Genomic DNA, 20,386 nt, shown 5'->3' with positions numbered 1-20,386 from the left:
CACACTTCCCATTCACGCATAAATCCTGGGGAATAATTTAACCCAGTATTCAGCGTGTCAAAGGTTGTTATCAATTTATATTCTCAAATTCTTCTGTGGTTTTGTGACTTGAAACCCCCCTTCAATATCAAAACTCTCATATCTCCTATGTCATGTCCATGGTTAGAGAAGTGCTCGTCCACAGGTAATTCTCTTTTTCTGTGTTCAATCGTGTGGCGATGAGATCTCATCCTGGCTTTCAGTTTCTGTCCTGTTTCTCCAACATAAAGACCCCCAACAGGACATTTACTGCACATGATCAGGTACACAACATTGGACGAGGAACATGTAAATGTCCCTGGGATCTTATAGTCCTGCTGTGTGTTGGGGATCCGTATCCTGTCCGCAGTCAGTATATGTGAGCAGGTCTTACAGCTCCTTACATTACAGGGATAAGTTCCTTTTTGTGTGTCAGAGGGTAATGCACTCCTGATTATAAAGTTCCTCAAGTTAGGAGGTTGCCTGTAACACAGAGGCAGAGGGTCCGGGAATATGGTTTTCAGACGGTCATCCTTGTGCAGGGTATGGTGGAGTTTTCTTGCGGTTTTCCTTAGTACCTCTAGTTGCGGATTGTAGGTCACTACTAGAGGCACACGATTGTTTCTTTCCTTCTCCTTGTATTGGAGTAGTTGATTTCTGGGTATCCTGGTGGCTCTGGTGATTTGGTCATCAATTGAGGTGGGATGGTAGCCCTGATTTATAAATGTTCTTTTAAGATGGTACAAATGTTCCTCTCTGTCTGTTGGGTTGGAGCAGATCCGGTTATACCTGATGGCCTGGCTGTAGACAATGGACTTTTTGATGTGTTTAGGATGGAAACTGTCCCATCTGAGGTATGTGGGCCGATCAATCGGTTTTCGGTATAGGGATGTCAAGATTTCAAACAACTCAATACAGACATCCCTATACCGAAAACCGATTGATCGGCCCACATACCTCAGATGGGACAGTTTCCATCCTAAACACATCAAAAAGTCCATTGTCTACAGCCAGGCCATCAGATACAACCGGATCTGCTCCAACCCAACAGACAGAGAGGAACATTTGTACCATCTTAAAAGAACATTTATAAATCAGGGCTACCATCCCACCTCAATTGATGACCAAATCACCAGAGCCACCATGATACCCAGAAATCAACTACTCCAATACAAGGAGAAGGAAAGAAACAATCGTGTGCCTCTAGTAGTGACCTACAATCCGCAACTAGAGGTACTAAGGAAAACCGCAAGAAAACTCCACCATACCCTGCACAAGGATGACCGTTTGAAAACCATATTCCCGGACCCTCTGCCTCTGTGTTACAGGCAACCTCCTAACTTGAGGAACTTTATAATCAGGAGTGCATTACCCTCTGACACACAAAAAGGAACTTATCCCTGTAATGTAAGGAGCTGTAAGACCTGCTCACATATACTGACTGCGGACAGGATACGGATCCCCAACACACAGCAGGACTATAAGATCCCAGGGACATTTACATGTTCCTCGTCCAATGTTGTGTACCTGATCATGTGCAGTAAATGTCCTGTTGGGGGTCTTTATGTTGGAGAAACAGGACAGAAACTGAAAGCCAGGATGAGATCTCATCGCCACACGATTGAACACAGAAAAAGAGAATTACCTGTGGACGAGCACTTCTCTAACCATGGACATGACATAGGAGATATGAGAGTTTTGATATTGAAGGGGGGTTTCAAGTCACAAAACCACAGAAGAATTTGGGAATATAAATTAATAACAACCTTTGACACGCTGAATACTGGGTTAAATTATTCCCCAGGATTTATGCGTGAATGGGAAGTGTGAAGACATTTATTATACAGATAAGACCCCCATCAACAGTAATTCAGGGACCATAAACTTTCACTCCCTTATCAGTGTTTAGCTAAAAATGTTTGTGTATCTCTTGTAGCAATTCAAGCCTGCTGACCTCTCCCCCTCCAACAGTAATTTAGGGACCATAAAACTTTCACTCCGCTATCAGTGCCTAGAAAAAAAAAAGTTTGTTTGCTGTTGCAGAATTCCTTTTAAGTGCGAACCAATCACATCCATATCTGTGCCTTGTCATAAGTATGTATGTTGTAAGTATGTATAAATATGCATGCCTCTTCAGATCCAATCCATAAGCCCGAAGAAGAACCCTGCGTTGGTTCGGAAGCTCGCTATTATTACATCATGTATTTTTGTTAGCCATTAAAAGGTATCATATCTACAAAATTACGTCGTTTCTCTTGCTGAGAACAATCACATTTTTCCCGTACCTGTGCTGATGGGTTATTGTAAAGAGACATGATCCATGGGAGAATTTTTGGGCCTAAAGCTATTTTACAAAGCATTACTTCCATAAACTCCCATTTGACTCTGTTAAAGGCCTTTTCTGCACTTATAGATAAAAGGCATAATTGGGTTCCAGATCTATGAGTCTTTGTGATTAACGATATGGTCTTAATGGTGTTGTTTTGAGCCTCCCTGCCCAGGACAAAACTAACCTGTTCCACATGTATAGGTCTCGTTCAGACGAGCATTTTTTTACGCGTTATAGGCGTCATGCGTATTAGATCTAATGGTTTCCTATAGAAGCGTTCACATGAACGATTATTTAGATGCGCAAAATACTTGCATTTGCAAAAGATAGGACATGCGTGGCTAAAATACACACATCTAAGGTCCATACTGCATGAAAAAAATCGGACCTGACCTATCTTTGCTGCTAGCCACGCATAATTCCCACATGTGAATGCGCAAATTATGCACTTAGCTTCGTTCACGCATTTTTTAAACACGTGAGAGGCGTTCTTTTCACGCGGCTGCTTATGTGCCAAAAAAAAACAACGCACGTCTGAGGAATGTAAGGATTTAATCTGAGAGCTATAATTTTGGAAAACAGTGTAATATCATTATTTATTGAAGAGATGGTACAGTAATTACTACAAATTGAGGGGTCTTTTCCATTTAGGAATGACAGTTATATGTGCCTGAAGGGCCAGTGGAGAGGGAAAGGGCAACCCTGGGAGACAGCATTGAACGCTTTAAGTAGTGGGTCAGATATCTGTTCTGAAAATATTTAAACAAAACTGGGTGTGAATTCATCGGGCCCTGGGCTCTTTCCCACAGACTGGATCCTCCTCTTCCTGTGACGAAGTGTACATTGCCGGCATTCTGCTTCCTGCGAGTCATGTACGCTATGTCACTAGTGATGTAGATTTCACTGCCTAGTAGGGAATGCCAAATCATTAGCAGCCTGCTTTAATGTGACTGCGCATGCGCAATGTCTCATTGCTAGTGTTTCATATACTATATGAAACATTAACGGCGAGATATCGCGCATGTACGCTAAAGCAGGCTGCTGAGGATTCTGCATTTCCTGCCAGGCAGTGAACTCTACATCACTTGTAGCATTCACTGCCCTGCAGGAAGTGAACTGCAGCTGATCGACGCTCCAAAACAGAAAGAAGAGGATCTGCCCATCTGGAAGGACTGGAGGACTGGAGGAGCCAGGAGAAAATATGTGAGTAGAAGATGCAATAAGAAGACTGGGGAGTAATAGGTAAGTATTGATTTTTTTTAATCTAATGACAAAACCCCTTTAGACTCCAAATATTGTACAATGTAATTTTGTAAAGAGACCTCGGAGAAGCTAGCTATTGTTGATATATTATATAATTTAGCGTGATAAGAACAAAACTTCTCCAAAATTCCCCGGGTGGAGTGCGTCACACCACTTGAGGGTGAGTTAATGGAGAAGACATGAGATGGAAATAAGCATGGGTGCAGAACCCTTGCCAGCTATCTTCCACACCTATCCCTGTACTCATATTATTTTCCTCGCATTTTATCTCTAAGGCATAATGTTTTTTGGTCGAGAAGCGATAAAATCTGTTGTCTAAAAGCCGATATTTCCACGGACAAAACATTTGAAGAATGTGATTTATTACCTGTCTCTTTGATACCTAAAGTCAGTGGGAGTTGGAAAAGTTTTTGGGATCTGTCTTTTTTTAATCTTGTACTGTGTAAAAATCTCTTTAAGGACACATTTTAATGCTTCCCGTTGAAGGGGGAAAAAGCAGGGTCGTCTTGGTGATCTGTTAGGAAATTGGCGATGGTATTTTTAATGTCTGAGATAAATGAGGTATCTTTCAATAAGTTATCATTGAGATGCCAAGTAAGGCCTTTGATACCTTGGTTTCTATGTCCCAGGGAACCATAGACGAATGTGTGATCAGACCATAAAAAGATATCTATAGAACACCTCGACCCAGTGTCCAGTAAACTATGTGAGACAAGGAGGTAATCTAACCTACTCTAAGAGTTGTGTACCAGGGAGTGGAAACTAATCCTTAGTGCTAGGGTGTAGTGTACACCATAAATCAATCAACCTTAGTCTCACTAGAGCCTTCTTTAGTCTATGTTTTGTGCATCAGGAGACAGAAAAATGCCCTGTCTCCAAGGCTGGTTCCAACGTCATTCAAACTCTGCTAGTCTCTGGAGAGCTCTGATCCCAAAAGAAATCTGTTCCTGGTTGGGAGAATAAAGATTAAGAATTGTATATAAAGAACCAGAAATCAAGATTTTCATGAAAATATATCTCTCATTTTCATCCACTAGTGAAGATGAAATTGTAAGAGTAAAGCATTTGTGAAATGCTATGGAAACGCCACAGGTTTTGTGGTTTGGGTGTGGAGCATGATGCCTGAAAGAATAATATTTATTATGACAATGTGGCCACAAAATGGGACTCTTGAAACATACCTATCATAATTTTCGTCTATATGGGATTTTGGAGCATTTTTCTGGCTTATTGAGACCCTTAGCATTATATGTGTAAAATGCCAAAGTCGCCATTACATCTCAATGAAATGGTGGTTTGAAGGATGAGCAGGTCCACACCGCAGGGCAAACGACGGGAGTACAGAGAATAAAAGAGAAGGAGAATAGGAGAAAAAAATGGGCGGGAGGAAGGAAGATGAAGAATAGAATAAACAATAAACCTAAAATTATTAAATCTAGAGCTGTTAGGAGGCAACTCCGTAATGTAGTTTAAAACTGACTCACTTCTCAGTAACATTATGTGTTACCATTAGAGATGAGCGAACACCAAAATGTTCGGGTGTTCGTTATTCGGAACGAACTTCCCGGGATGCTCGAGGGTTCGTTTCGAACAACGAACCCCATTGAAGTCAATGGGCGACCAGAGCATTTTTGTATTTCGCCGATGCTCGCTAAGGTTTTCATGTGTGAAAATCTGGGCAATTCAACAAAGTGATGGGAACGACACAGAAACGGATAGGGCAGGCGAGGGGCTACATGTTGGGCTGCATCTCAAGTTCCCAGGTCCCACTATTAAGCCACAATACCGGCAAGAGTGGCCCCCCCCCCTCCCAACAACTTTTACTTCTGAAAAGCCCTCATTAGCATGGCATACCTTTGCTAAGCACCACACTACCTCCAACAAAGCACAATCACTGCCTGCATGACACTCCACTGACACTTCTCCTGGGTTACATGCTGCCCAACCGCCCCCCCTCCCCCCCCACAGCGCACACCAAAGTGTCCCTGGGCAGCCTTCAGCTGCCCTCATGCCACACCACGCTCATGTCTATTTAGAATTGCGTCTGCCATGACGAGGGACCGCAGGCACACACTGCAGAGGTTGGCACGGCTAGGCAGCGACCCTCTTTAAAAGTGGCGGAGCGATAGCCCACAATGCTGTACAGAAGCAATGAGAAATAGAATCCAGTGCCACCGCCATCAGGAGCTGCACACGTGGGCATAGCAATGGGGAACCTATGTGCCACACACTATTCATTCTGTCAAGGTGTCTGCATGCCCCAGTCAGACCGGGCTTTTTAATTCATAGACACAGGCAGGTACAACTCCCTATTGTGAAGTCCCTGTCGACCCACAGCATGGGTGGCTCCCTGGAACCCACCGGCGGTACACAGAAATATCCCATTGCATTGCCCAACACAGCTGAGGTAGTAATGTCGTGCTTAATGCAGGTGGGCTTCGGCCCACACTGCATGCCCCAGTCTGACTGGGGTTCTTTATAAGTGTACAGATGTAGTAAAAACTCCGTGTGCACCTACAGCATGGGTGGGTGCCAGGAAGCCACCGGCGGTACATAGAAATATCCCATTGCATTGCCCAACACAGCTGAGGTAGTAATGTCGTGCGTAATACAGGTGGGCTTCGGCCCACACTGCATGCCCCAGTCAGACGGGTTCTTTAGAAGTGTACAGATGTATTAAAAACTCAGTGTGCACCTACAGCATGGGTGGCTCCCTGGAACCCACCGGCGGTACATAAAAATATCCCATTGCATTGCGCAACACAGCTGAGGTAACGTCAGCTGTAATGCAGGTGGGCTAAAAATTAATTTGATTACACTGTAGGCGAGGGCCCACAAAAATTGCTGTATCAACAGTACTAATGTACATCCCAAAAATTGGCCATGGCCAGCCAAGAGGGCAGGTGAAACCCATTAATCGCTTTGGTTAATGTGGCTTAAGTGGTAACTAGGCCTGGAGGCAGCCCAGTGTAACGAAAAATTGGTTCAAGTTAAAGTTCCAATGCTTTTAAGCGCATTGAAACTTATAAAAATTGTTCTGAAAAATTATTTGAGTGAGCCTTGTGGCCCTAAGAAAAATTGCCCGTTCAGCGTGATTACGTGAGGTTTCAGGAGGAGGAGCAGGAGGAGGAGGAGGAGGAATATTAGACACAGATTGATGAAGCAGAAATGTCCCCGTTTTGGATGGTGAGAGAGAACGTAGCTTCCATCCGCGGGTGCAGCCTACGTATTGCTTACGTATCGCTGCTGTCCGCTGGTGGAGAACAGAAGTCTGGGGAAATCCAGCCTTTGTTCATCTTGATGAGTGTTAGCCTGTCGGCACTGTCGGTTGACAAGCGGCTACGCTTATCTGTGATGATTCCCCCAGCCGCACTAAACACCCTCTCCGACAAGACACTAGCCGCAGGACAAGCAAGCACCTCCAGGGCATACAGCGCTAGTTCAGGCCACATGTCCAGCTTCGACACCCAGTAGTTGTAGGGGGCAGAGGCGTCACCAAGGATGGTCGTGCGATCCGCTACGTACTCCCTCACCATCCTTTTACAGTGCTCCCGCCGACTCAGCCGTGACTGGGGAGCGGTGACACAGTCTTGGTGGGGAGCCATAAAGCTGGCCAGGCCCTTAAAGACTGTTGCACTGCCTGGGATGTACATGCTGCTCGATCTACGCACATCCCCTGCTACCTTGCCCTCGGTACTGCGCCTTCTGCCACTAGCGCTGTCGGCTGGGAATTTTTACCATCAGCTTGTCCGCAAGGGTCCTGTGGTATAGCAACACTCTTGAACCCCTTTCCTCTCCGGGAATCAGAGTGGGCAGGTTCTCCTTATACCGTGGATCGAGCAGTGTGTACACCCAGTAATCCGTCGTGGCCAGAATGCGTGCAACGCGAGGGTCACGAGAAAGGCATCCTAACATGAAGTCAGCCATGTGTGCCAGGGTACCTGTGCGCAACACATGGCTGTCTTCACTAGGAAGATCACTATCAGGATCCTCCTCCTCCTCCTCCTCCTCAGGCCATACACGCTGAAAGGATGACAGGCAATCAGCCGGTGTACCGTCAGCAGCGGGCCAAGCTGTCTCTTCCCCCTCCTCCTCATCCTCCTCATGCTCCTCCTCCTCCTCCTGTACGCGCTGAGAAATAGACAGGAGGGTGCCCTGACTATCCAGCGGCATACTGTCTTCCCCCGCCCCCGTTTCCGAGCGCAAAGCAGCTGCCTTTATGGTTTGCAGGGAATTTCTCAAGATGCATAGCAGAGGAATGGTGACGCTAATGATTGTAGCATCGCCGCTCACCACCTGGGTAGACTCCTCAAAATTACCAAGGACATGGCAGATGTCTGCCAACCAGGCCCACTCTTCTGAAAGGAATTGAGGAGGCTGACTCCCACTGCGCCGCCCATGTTGGAGTTGGTATTCGACTATAGCTCTACGTTGTTCATAGAGCCTGGCCAACATGTGGAGCGTAGAGTTCCACCGTGTGGGCACGTCGCACAGCAGTCGGTGCACTGGCAGCTTAAAGTGATGTTGCAGGGTGCGCAGGGTGGCAGCGTCCGTGTGGGACTTGCGGAAATGTGCGCAGAGCCGGCGCGCCTTTACGAGCAGGTCTGACAAGCGTGGGTAGCTTTTCAGAAAGCGCTGAACCACCAAATTAAAGACGTGGGCCAGGCATGGCACGTGCGTGAGGCTGCCGAGCTGCAGAGCCGCCACCAGGTTACGCCCGTTGTCACACACGACCATGCCCGGTTGGAAGCTCAGCGGCGCAAGCCAGCGGTCGGTCTGCTCTGTCAGACCCTGCAGCAGTTCGTGGGCCGTGTGCCTCTTATCGCCTAAGCTGAGTAGTTTCAGCACGGCCTGCTGACGCTTGCCCACCGCTGTGCTGCCACACCGCGCGACACCGACTGCTGGCGACATGCTGCTGCTAACACATCTTGATTGCGAGACAGAGGAGGAGGAGGAGGAGGAGGGTGCTTTAGTGGAGGAAGCATACACCTCCGCAGATACCAGCACCGAGCTGGGGCCCGCAATTCTGGGGGTGGGTAGGACGTGAGCGGTCCCAGGCTCTGACTCTGTCCCAGCCTCCACTAAATTCACCCAATGTGCCGTCAGGGAGATGTAGTGGCCCTGCCCGCCTGTGCTTGTCCACGTGTCCGTAGTTAAGTGGACCGTGGCAGTAACCGCGTTGGTGAGGGCGCGCACAATGTTGCGGGAGACGTGGTCGTGCAGGGCTGGGACGGCACATCGGGAAAAGTAGTGGCGACTGGGAACTGAGTAGCGCGGGGCCGCCGCCTCCATGATACTTTTGAAGGACTCAGTTTCCACAACCCTATACGGCAGCATCTCAAGGCTGATGAATTTTGCTATGCGGACGGTTAACGTTTGAGTGTGCGGGTGCGTGGCGGCGTACTTGCGCTTGCGCTCGAACACTTGCGCAAGCGACGGCTGAACGGTGCGCTGAACTACACTGCTGGATGGGGCCGAGGACAGCGGAGATGAGGGTGTGGGTGCAGGCCATGAGGCGGTAGTGCCTGTGTCCTGAGAGGGGGGTTGCATCTCAGTGGCAGGTTGGGGCACAGGGGGAGAGGCAGGGGTGCAAACCGGAGGCGGTGAACGGCCTTCGTCCCACCTTGTGGGGTGCTTGGCCATCATATGTCTGCGCATGGTGGTGGTGGTGAGGCTGTTGGTGTTGGCTCCCCGGCTGAGCTTTGCGCAACAAAGGTTGCACACCACTGTTCGTCGGTCGTCAGGCGTCTCTGTGAAAAACTGCCAGACCTTAGAGCACCTCGGCCTCTGCAGGGTGGCATGGCGCGAGGGGGCGCTTTGGGAAACACTTGGTGGATTATTCGGTCTGGCCCTGCCTCTACCCCTGGCCACCGCACTGCCTCTTGCAACCTGCCCTGCTGATGCCCTTGACTCCCCCTCTGAAGACCTGTCCTCCTGAGTAAGCGTTGCACACCAGGTGGGGTCAGTCACCTCATCGTCCTGCTGCTCTTCCTCCGAATCCTCTGTGCGCTGCTCCCTCGGACTTACTGCCCTTACTACTACCTCACTGCAAGACAACTGTGTCTGATCGTCATCGTCCTCCTCACCCACAGAAAGTTGTTGAGACAGTTGGCGGAAGTCCCCAGCCTCTTCCCCCGGACCCCGGGAACTTTCGAATGGTTGGGCATCAGTGACGATAAACTCCTCTGGTGGGAGAGGAACCACTGCTGCCCAATCTAAGCAGGGGCCCGAGAACAGTTCCTGGGAGTGTTCCCGCTCCTGAGCAGGTGTTATTGTAGTGGAGTGAGGAGGCTGGGAGGAAGGAGGAGCAGCAGACAGAGGATTCGGATTGGCAGCAGTGGACGGCGCAGAACTGCGGGTAGACGATAGGTTGCTCGAAGCACTTTCTGCCATCCAGGACAGGACCTGCTCACACTGCTCATTTTCTAATAACCGTCTCCCGCGTGGACCCATTAATTGGGCGATGAATGTGGGGACGCCAGAAACGTGCCTCTCTCCTAATCGCGCAGCAGTCGGCTGCGACACACCGGGATCAGGAGCTCGGGCTGTGCCCACACCCTGACTTGGCCCTCCGCGTCCTCGGCCGCGTCCACGTCATCTAGGCCTACCCCTACCCCTCAGCATGCTGTATTACCAGTGATTTGATTTCACAGGCAGGAAATAAATTGGCGCAAGACTGCAGGCCAAATATAATTTTTGCCCTTTTTGGAAAACGAAAGGCCCCACTGCCTCTAGTGAATGAATTATCTAAGTTTAATAACTGTGCTGTGTCCCTGCTAATGTGTCACAGAACGTGAAGGTAGCAGAGTTATTATAACTCTTGGAGAGCAGGTATTTTTTTCCCAATTAAGGAAAGCAAATGGCGAAGCCAGCAGTAAAGCGTAGCTGGGTGCGTCTGATTTAGCAATGTTGTTCACGCAGCTCACACGTGTCCACCGCCCTTAGGACGGACAGAGGCTGGACAAATAGATTTGTTTTCAGTTTTTTTCCACCAAAAGGCAGCACTGCGTATATTCAATGAACATGAGAAGTTTAATAACTGTGCTGTGTCCCTGCTTATGTGTCACAGAACGTGAGGGTAGCAGAGTTATTATAACTCTTGGAGAGCAGGTATTTTTTTCCCAATTAAGGAAAGCAAATGGCGAAGCCAGCAGTAAAGCGTAGCTGGGTGCGTCTGATTTAGCAATGTTGTTCACGCAGCTCACACGTGTCCACCGCCCTTAGGACGGACAGAGGCTGGACAAATAGATTTGTTTTCAGTTTTTTTCCACCAAAAGGCAGCACTGCGTATATTCAATGAACATGAGAAGTTTAATAACTGTGCTGTGTCCCTGCTTATGTGTCACAGAACGTGAGGGTAGCAGAGTTATTATAACTCTTGGAGAGCAGGTATTTTTTTCCCAATTAAGGAAAGCAAATGGCGAAGCCAGCAGTAAAGCGTAGCTGGGTGCGTCTGATTTAGCAATGTTGTTCACGCAGCTCACACGTGTCCACCGCCCTTAGGACGGACAGAGGCTGGACAAATAGATTTGTTTTCAGTTTTTTGGCACCAAAAGGCAGCACTGCGTATATTCAATGAATAACAACTGTGTTGTCGCCCTGCCTATACAATTCTTTCCCTGCAGTATCAATGGAGGGTGCAATGGTCTGCAGAGGCGATTTTGAGAAGCAAAAAAAAATGCAGCACAGCTAACAGCAGCCTGGACAGTACTGCACACGGATAAATATGGCCCTAGAAAGGACCGTTGAGGTTCTTGAAGGCTACACTCACTCCTAACACTCTCCCTGCCTATGCAGCACTTCTGTCCCTAATGCCAGGTGCAACGGTCTGCAGAGGCGATTTTGAGAAAAAAAAATTTGCCACTGCTAACAGCAGCCAACACACAGCTATCAGTGGCCCTAATAAGGACCTTTGGGGGGTCTTGAAGCCTACACTAACTACCAATTCTTTCCCTACAGCAGCTCCGGTACAAACAGCACTGTCCCTCATCTAACTCACACCGCATCTGAGGCGAACCGCGGGAGGGGCCGACTTTTATGTTCGGGTGACACCTGATCTTCCCAGCCACTCACAGCAGGGGGGTGGTATAGGGCTTGAACGTCACAGGGGGAAGTTGTAATGCCTTCCCTGTCTTTCAATTGGCCAGAAAAGCGCGCTAAAGTCTCAGGGAAGGAAGTGAAAATAACCAGAACACCGCATGGTGTTCGTTACGAATAACGAACATCCCGAACACCCTAATATTCGCACGAATATCAAGCTCGGAAGAACACGTTCGCTCATCTCTAGTTACCATCCCTAAATGGGAACACAGGAGAAAATGACAAATTCCCTACCCGAATCCTTGATAATTATAAAGTGCCCTTCAACGGGCATAATATTAAAAACAGCGTTGTAAGCCCAGATAAAATTGTAATTGACACGTGGAGTACCAGGCAAAACAGATCATCCCAGAGCCGGCAGCCCAAATGATAGCCTGGTCGAGTAGACCACAGGCCATGGTCCCAAGAGAGTCCACCCCAACCACTCCACACTCCAAAATTGTGCATTATATATCCAATATCAATGGAATGTAAAGAGCAAAGATTGAAGTAAAAATATAGCATCGTAATATCGTAACAGCATTTTATTTCAGGCAGCAAAAATAGTGCCCTCTGCTCAGGGCACGTCAGAAAGCAAGCCACAGCATGCGGGTTCTACTTCCTCACTTAGCCCTCTTATACAGATATTGTTGCATCTATGGCAATTTTCAATATCATCCAAGTGAGTTAATATATCAGCAAATTGGTTGGAATGTTCCTTCAGTATAGTGTGATGATCACTGATAAGGCCTTAGTCAGACGAGCGTTTTTAGCCGCGATTTGCGCATGCGCATGCGTCCGGCGATTTTTTAAAACCATTGCTTTGCAATGGTATCGGACACATGAGCGCTTTTTATGCGCTCGTCCGATAAATTATAGAACAAAAAATCGCAGATCGCACCTATCTGCGATCTGCGATTCCTGTTCTCTTCTGTATATGCGCTCAATGGGTCCGGCGGCAGCAGCACCGACCCCATTGAGAACATATAGAAGACAAATCATTCTTCTCTGCCACAGCTGTAACAGCTGTGGCATAGAAGAACGATGTTTGCCCATTGAATTCAATGGAGCGGCAATACAGCCGCTCCATTGAAAGCAATGGGCTGCCGGCGTGCGCGGGGTGAATTGTCGGGAAGGGCTTAAATATATAAACCCTTCCCTGCAATTCATCCTAAAATGTGTTAAAATAAAAAAAATTGTATACTCACCTTTCCGCTGCAGCCGGAGTCCAGCCGCGGCCGCTGTCAGTTCTCCTGAACTGCTTCTTGGCACTATTCAGCCGGCGGGGCTTTAAAATCCCCGCCTGCTGAATGATCTGCCTCTGATTGGTCACAGCCCTGACCAATCAGAGGCTGAAAACACTCACACACCCATTCATGAATTCATGAATGGGTGAGTGACTGCTGCCTCTCAGCGCTGAGCCAATCAGGGGCAGGTCTGACTCACATCCATTCATGAATTCATGAATGGGTGTGAGTGAGGCATGCCTCTGATTGGCTCAGCGCTGAGCCAATCAGGGGGCAGGTCTGACTCACACCCCCTTCACACCCACTGCAGGACTGCCGCACGGAGCTCCGGCTGCAGGCAGAAGGTGAGTATACAATTTTTTTTTATTTTAACACATTTTAGGATGGATTGCAGGGAAGGGCTTATATATTTAAGCCCTTACCGACAATTCATCCCGGGCTCGCCCGCAGCGCATTGCTTTCAATGGAGACGGCTGTATTGCCGTCTCCATTGAATGCAATGCGCTGGACAGCTCCGGCCCGTTTCTAATGAAACGCGGCTAGGAGCAGATTTTCGGGCGATTTGCGGGCGACTTGCGCGCACCGGTCACGCGATTTGCGGATGCGCATCCGTCATGCGATCCGCAAATCGCGCGAAAAATCGCCCGTCTGACTAAGGCCTAACAGTGAATTTCTGATCCTGAATTTCTTCCATAGGCGATATCTTATGTGCTGTATCTCTTTTTGTATATGTGAGGATGCAAAGTGTGTGAATAAGGTATCCAATTCCACTTTGGTGGGTATGGCTCTTAAGTGAGCCTTCCAATCCCAGTGAATTGCTTCCCCAGTAGCTTAAGGGGTAACAGCATGCCTCCCTGCAGTTGTGTGAGGAGGAGAGGGGCTAAGTGAGGAGAAAGACCATTGCTGGGGTGATGTATGGCAGGGTGTTGAAGGTGGAAAGGGGCCAGAACAATCCCTACTGACCACGACTGTAAGAGAGGTCCATATAATGTGGACTGGTGATTTCTCTTTCCTTCCCTTCTACTCCGGCTGAACTTCTGTGGGAGTCCCTCTCTTTTACACTTCTTGCTGCTGGCCGGGTGATGTCGCTGGCACCATCTTGGAGGCCTGAGCCAGGCCGTGCTGCCTGGTATTAGCGCTAAAATTGCACTCCAGCGCTGTATCTGGAATACCACTCTTCTGCTGTCGCTGGGATTGAGGACTGCTTCCCCTATCCCATCCTGCGGGTGCGCTGCCAGAGCCTGTAAAGTTAATGCTTTGCCAGGGTCCAAGAGGAGTGCGAGACAGAAGCGTCTAATCCTGCCATTAGCTAGGCCATGCCCGTGCTCATTAAACATATTTTTAAAAATGCGATTAAAAGAAAATCTTCCTTGTCACTATCTATAGTAGTAGATAATTCAAAAACCCTGCAATTTTTACACTGAAAACTAAGCCTAATAATAGATTAGATTTTCTGTTCTATAGGGAAAACCTTTCAGCCGTCATTTCATTATCATCACAAGCATGATTACACTGAAAAGTGATACCTATTGGATTCACTACTCACACTAGCTAATGCACAGCTCCCCCTCCCTATGCAATGACCCCTGCACAGGTCACAGAGCTTGTCTAGAATACACTCCCATAGAAGTTAATGAACATCTTCTACCTATAGCTGTAAACAGCAGCTCAGGAAAGATTGCAGACTCCATAAACATGTACAAATAGCAGAATGAAAAAAAAACTACAATTATATACACTGATAAGAAAAAAAACTGTGATACATCCCTTGAAGTGCAATAATTCCGATTCTTGTATTCAGCTTTCACAAAAATAAGAAACTCTCTACATTCAGCATCTGGGTCCTTGGGTGATTTTCAGTTTATTTCCAGGTACATTTTGTAAGCAGGGTACACAAGTTAAATACTACATGTGAGAGATGCAGAAACAGTATATGGACTTGAAGAATAATGTCTGTGCTTACTTTTTAGGGAATATCCGTATTTCTGACCTTGGGCTGGCTGTGGAATTGAAGGAGAAGAAAAACAAAACCAAAGGCTATGCAGGAACTCCAGGTAAGAGCATAGACAAAAATATAACATAGGCTTACCCTCATAAGCCTAAATTACTGCTACTACTATTACTTAATTCATAATGGCAATTTCCTATGAATTATGAAAGAAAGTATAATAACATAATAAACTGTTAGTAAACGTAAAGGGCCACTCCAGCAAAAACACATTTTTTTCATCCCTGTCCCTCTCACCTGATTGTCTGTCACACTCTAGAGTTTTTCTGTGTATTTTAGCCACTTCCCTGCAGTGTAGCCCCATTAATGAGAATGTTGATACTGAAAGATTTTGGCTATACTATCCCATCTATCCTATAATGCATCAGCACAGCTATACCATTTCTTTCTGCGGGAATGGGGGTGGGGGTGGAGTTTAATTATCATTAGCACCTATAGTCTTCTCAAAAGCTACTGACTATAAGTATACAGTCAGGAGGATGAGCTGTGATCTCCTCTATCATATGTGTGACAGGAGTTATGTGATCATTAGTAACGGTGACAGGAAATTACTCCCCTGCAGCCAGGTCCTGTGTAACAGGATTACATATACTGAATAGGTGACTATGAAATTAAGACAAGCAAATCTGAACTGGTCAGAACTGAGATCACATGACCATTTGAGGAGAAAGAGGCTGAGAGGTTAAGACAGAGAGGTATAACTAATCATGATAATAGTAGGCTACTTATAAATACTGGGGGGATAGCTACATAATGAATGAAGTTTAAAAACTCACCGGAGTGGCCCTTTAATAAATGCCCATGAGTTTTGTAGGGATGGATTCTTGTAACCAGTTAAATATTGTGGGTGGGGGGATCTATTAAGCTAAATTTACCTGAATTTTAACTCCATTTGTACCAGAAAACTGGCGTACATGCCTTAAGCCTGATTAACTATGTGTTTTAGACATGTTTTCTTCTGGACTAGTGATCAGTCAGTATAGTATTAGTTTAGTGTGATGTCAGTGTGGTATTAGCTGTCTGTATATTAGTAAAATATGATCAGTTAGTGTATTGTAAGTGTAATATGATCTGTCAGTATATTAGTTAGTAAAGTGTGATTAATCAGTATAGTGTTAATATAGTGTAATCTAAAACAAATAAAATTCCTGCTGTGTTCCCATCCCCGTCTTCCCGTCCCATATTCACCCATCCCATGTGTGGTTAGTAATGAAGTGTCAGCATATCCGTCAGTGTAAAAAAACAAAAGCAAAAACATTCCTGCTGTGTTTCCATCTCTGTCTCGCAATTACCTATCTTGTGGTCAGTGTAGTGTGTGGTTAGTCAGTGTAGTATCCGTCAGTGTAAAAATTAAAATGTGATTATTCCCAGCAAGAGAAATCAAGTAATCTTGTAGATATGATACTTTTTTATAGCTAACAAAAATATATGATGTTATAGCGAGTTTTCAAACCTTCTTAGGCCTCAGTCACACGGGCGCATCGGCACCCGTACACCGGCCCCGATGCGCTAGTGTGACTTTCAGTGAGAAGACGGCCGCACCTGAAGACGGCCGTCTCTCTGGGGGGCTGGAGGAAAGAACATGTGACCGGCTCTATTGCCGGTCATGTGTTCTTTCCTCCAGCGCTGCAGAGAGACAGCCGTCTTCAGGTACGGCCGTCTTCTCACTGACAGTCACACGGGCGCATCGGCGCTGGTGTACGGGTGCCGATGCGCCCGTGTGACTGAGGCCTAAGGGCTCATGTCCACGGGCAAAATGAGATTTAAAATCCGCAGCGGATCTCCCGCGCGCGGATCCGCACCCCATAGGGATGCATTGACCACCCGCGGGTAGATAAATACCCGCGGATCGTCAATAAAAGGGATTTAAAAAAAATGGAGCATGAAAAAATCTGGACCATGCTCCATTTTCGTGCGGGTCTCCCGCGGGGTCGGCTCCTGCGGGCTTCTATTGAAGCCTATGGAAGCCGTCCGGATCCGCGGGAGACCTAAAATAGGAATTTCAAGGATTTACTCACCCGCAGCGGGCCGCGAAGCTCTTCTCTTCCTCACGGCCGCATCTCCCTTGCTTCGGCTCGGCGGATGTGCCCGGCGACGTGCCGCCAGCGTAAGGAATTCATCCGCCGGCCGAAAAAGAAGATCCGGCCGTGAGGAAGAGCAGAGCTTCGCCGCCCGCTATGGATAGGTAAATTCCTTTTTATTTGTATTTTCAGCGCTCACGTCCGCGGGGCAGGAGGGACCCGCTGCAGATTCTACATGTAGAATCCGTAGCGGGCCCGATTTTCCCCGTGGACATGAGGCCTAAGGGTTCTTCTTCAGGCTTATGGAATAGAACTGAAGAAACATGCATATACTGTATATATATATTAGCTGATATACCCGGCTTTGCCCGAGTTCACTTGGTACAGGTGTTTACCTGTTCGCACGGAAAATTTTATGGAGTCATGGTTACTTAAAAAAAACGAGGAATAAAATATGTATATACATAGAGGAGTATTAGATTCTCCTCAGACTGAATGTACCAAATGTCCCTCTGCAGAACGTGCCATCCCTCCCACTCTCCTCACTTTATACCCTTAAAGAGTAACACCCCTTTTATTCAAATTTACGCCCAGACTTCTTAGCCTTAAAGGGGTTGTCCCGCGCCGAAACGTTTTTTTTTTTTTAACCCCCCCCCCCCGTTTGGCGCGAGACAACCCCGATGCAGGGGTTAAAAAAACAAACCGGGTAGTACTTACCCGAATCCCGGCGGTCCGGCGTCTTCATACTCACCTGCTGAAGATGGCTGCCGGGATCCTCTCTCTCTGTGGACCGCAGGGCTTCTGTGCGGTCCATTGCCGATTCCAGCCTCCTGATTGGCTGGAATCGGCACGTGACGGGGCGGAGCTACACGGAGCCGGCATTCTGCACGAGCGGCCCCATTGAAGACAGCAGAAGACCCGGACTGCGCAAGCGCGGCTAATTTGGCCATTAGAGGCCGAAAATTAGTCGGCACCATGGAGACGAGGACGCCAGCAACGGAGCAGGTAAGTATAAAACTTTTGATAACTTCTGTATGGCTCATAATTAATGCACAATGTACATTACAAAGTCCATTAATATGGCCATACAGAAGTGTATAGACCCACTTGCTGCCGCGGGACAACCCCTTTAAAGGAATGCTCCATTCCTGCAGTTGATGGCCGCTTCCTTATGTACTTTACAGCCTTTCAGTAGATTCTCCTCAGCATATACACATAGATGCGAGGTAGATTCTCCTCAGTATAGACATATAGAAGTGAGGTAGATTCTCCACAGTATATACACACATAGAGGCAAGGTAAATTCTCCTCAGTATACAAATCATTTCCCTACCCTTTATGGTTTCTGAGAAAATAACTATGTCATGGATTTTCACAGATTTTAATGCTTAGCATTCAATATTGAAGTTGAAACCCCTTTACTTTTCTTATTAGCATTTAAGAATTGTCGTGGCAAATTTCAAGTTTGTATGACACCAAGAAGTTACATAACATATGGGTGCCCTTACTTTAGCAATTAGCATTGAATAATCGAGTTATGACCACTTTACTCTTCGCACGGAAAATTTTATGAAGTCAAGGTTACTTTAGAGTAACTGAGGAATAAAATATGTATTGTGAGGGATTAGCGTTTAGGATCGGTAGCAACCTGGGCATAAGCAGTCAGAGACAGTGACACTTGCGATAAATTCTTTAGTCCTGGCTTCGCCTGGGTTTATTTCAGTGCGAACAAAGCAAAATACAAGCCTTAACTCCAGGCAAACATAAAGTAAATCCTGCTCGTCCGAGCACTTACTAAACATGTAGCGTCCCTGTCTACACACTGGTAACACAAATGGCTCCTGCACACAGCCAGCCAGGACTCTCAGACCTGCAAAAGGTCTCAGCTCTCCCCCTAGGCCCTGTAGGCCCAGGCTTTATAAGGCCTGGTACCAGCCCCACCTGGTACGTGGGAGTGACCATCCCACCCTTCACTTTGGTCACTCCAGGAAAAGCCGGCCCGGATTATGCGGCGTGGAGCCACCTACTTACTACAATGTGTTAGTAGCTTAATGCTACTAACAGTATACTGCCGGCTTCCTCCACCGAGCCCAGGCTGCTCGGTGGCACGTATCTGCCCAAGCGCTCCCCAAAGCAGCATAGGAGAGCATCCTAGGCGAAATATACCTGCCCTCCAGCACCTTGCCGGTCACCGTCTCACATACCCTCCCCCTCTGTTCGAGCCTTTGGGGTCGGACACCTTTCGCCGTCATGCAATGCGTCCTTGATAAGGCATTGGCATTGCCCTGTAGCTTTCTGGCCCTGTGCTCTACCGAAAAACTAAAATTTTGAAGGGTCAGGAACCATCTAGTGACTCTGGCATTTCTTTCTTTTGCCTGTGACATCCAGGTTAAGGGGGAGTGGTCTGTGATCAGCCTGAAGTGCCGACCTAGCAGGTAGTATTTTAGGGATTCCAGGGCCCACTTGATGGCTAGGCACTCCCGCTCAACGATACTGTAATTTTTTTCCGGTGGCGTGAGCTTCCTGCTCAGATAAATTACGGGATGTTCCTCTCCCTCTACTTCTTGGGAGAGAACTGCTCCCAGTCCCACATCGGACGCGTCTGTTTGGACAATAAATTCCCTTTTAAAATTGGGTGTGACTAACACTGGACGTCTACAGAGGGCCCGTTTTAATTCTTGGAACGCCTTTTCTGCGTCAGGTTTCCACTTGACCATGACTGACTTACTGTTCTTGGTCAAGTCTGTTAGGGGCGCTGCTATGCTAGCAAAGTTTTGCACGAACCACCTATAGTACCCTACAATGCCCAAAAAGGCTCTCACCTGCTTTTTAGTTGTGAGTTGTGGCCAGTTCTGAACGGCTTCAACTTTATTGACCTGGGGTTTTATAATACCCCTACCTATTATATACTCCAGGTATCGTGCTTCTTCAAGACCCAGGGCGCACTTCTTTGGATTTGCTGTGAGCCCTGCTTTTCTAAGGGAGTTCAGTACTACCTGTACCTTGGGTAGATGGCTGTCCCAGTCTTCGCTAAAGATGATGATATCATCTAAATATGCTGATGCATATTGACGATGGGGTTTGAGTATGATATCCATCAATCTTTGGAAGGTTGCTGGGGCTCCATGCAAACCGAAGGGTAGGCAGATGTACTGAAACAACCCTTCTGGTGTGGCAAACGCAGTCTTTTCTTTCGCGCTCTCTGTAAGGGGAACCTGCCAGTAGCCTTTAGTAAGGTTGAGAGTGGAAAAGTACCTGGCATGACCCAGTCTCTCAATTAACTCGTCCACTCTCGGCATTGGGTATGCGTCAAATTTTGACACGTCATTTAGCTTCCGGAAGTCGTTACAGAAGCGCAGAGAGCCATCAGGTTTTGGTATCAGCACGATAGGGCTGGACCATTCGCTTTTCGACTCCTCAA

The 20,386-nt window shown here is 47.4% G+C and overlaps 1 protein-coding gene across 1 annotated transcript in view; it reads left to right on the top strand.

Annotated features, from left to right (window-relative positions):
• GRK1 (G protein-coupled receptor kinase 1) overlaps positions 1 to 20,386 on the top strand; it is a 68,680-nt gene that overhangs the window by 18,102 nt on the left and 30,192 nt on the right. The window contains exon 4 of the mRNA XM_066592892.1: positions 14,907 to 14,990. Coding sequence (XP_066448989.1) covers positions 14,907 to 14,990 — 84 coding nt within the window. The remainder of the gene's footprint in view (positions 1 to 14,906; positions 14,991 to 20,386) is intronic.

The sequence above is a fragment of the Eleutherodactylus coqui genome, chromosome 1 (genome assembly GCF_035609145.1).
Source record: "Eleutherodactylus coqui strain aEleCoq1 chromosome 1, aEleCoq1.hap1, whole genome shotgun sequence".
NCBI lineage: Eukaryota > Metazoa > Chordata > Amphibia > Anura > Eleutherodactylidae > Eleutherodactylus > Eleutherodactylus coqui.
This window is presented reverse-complemented; position numbering and strand designations above follow the sequence as displayed.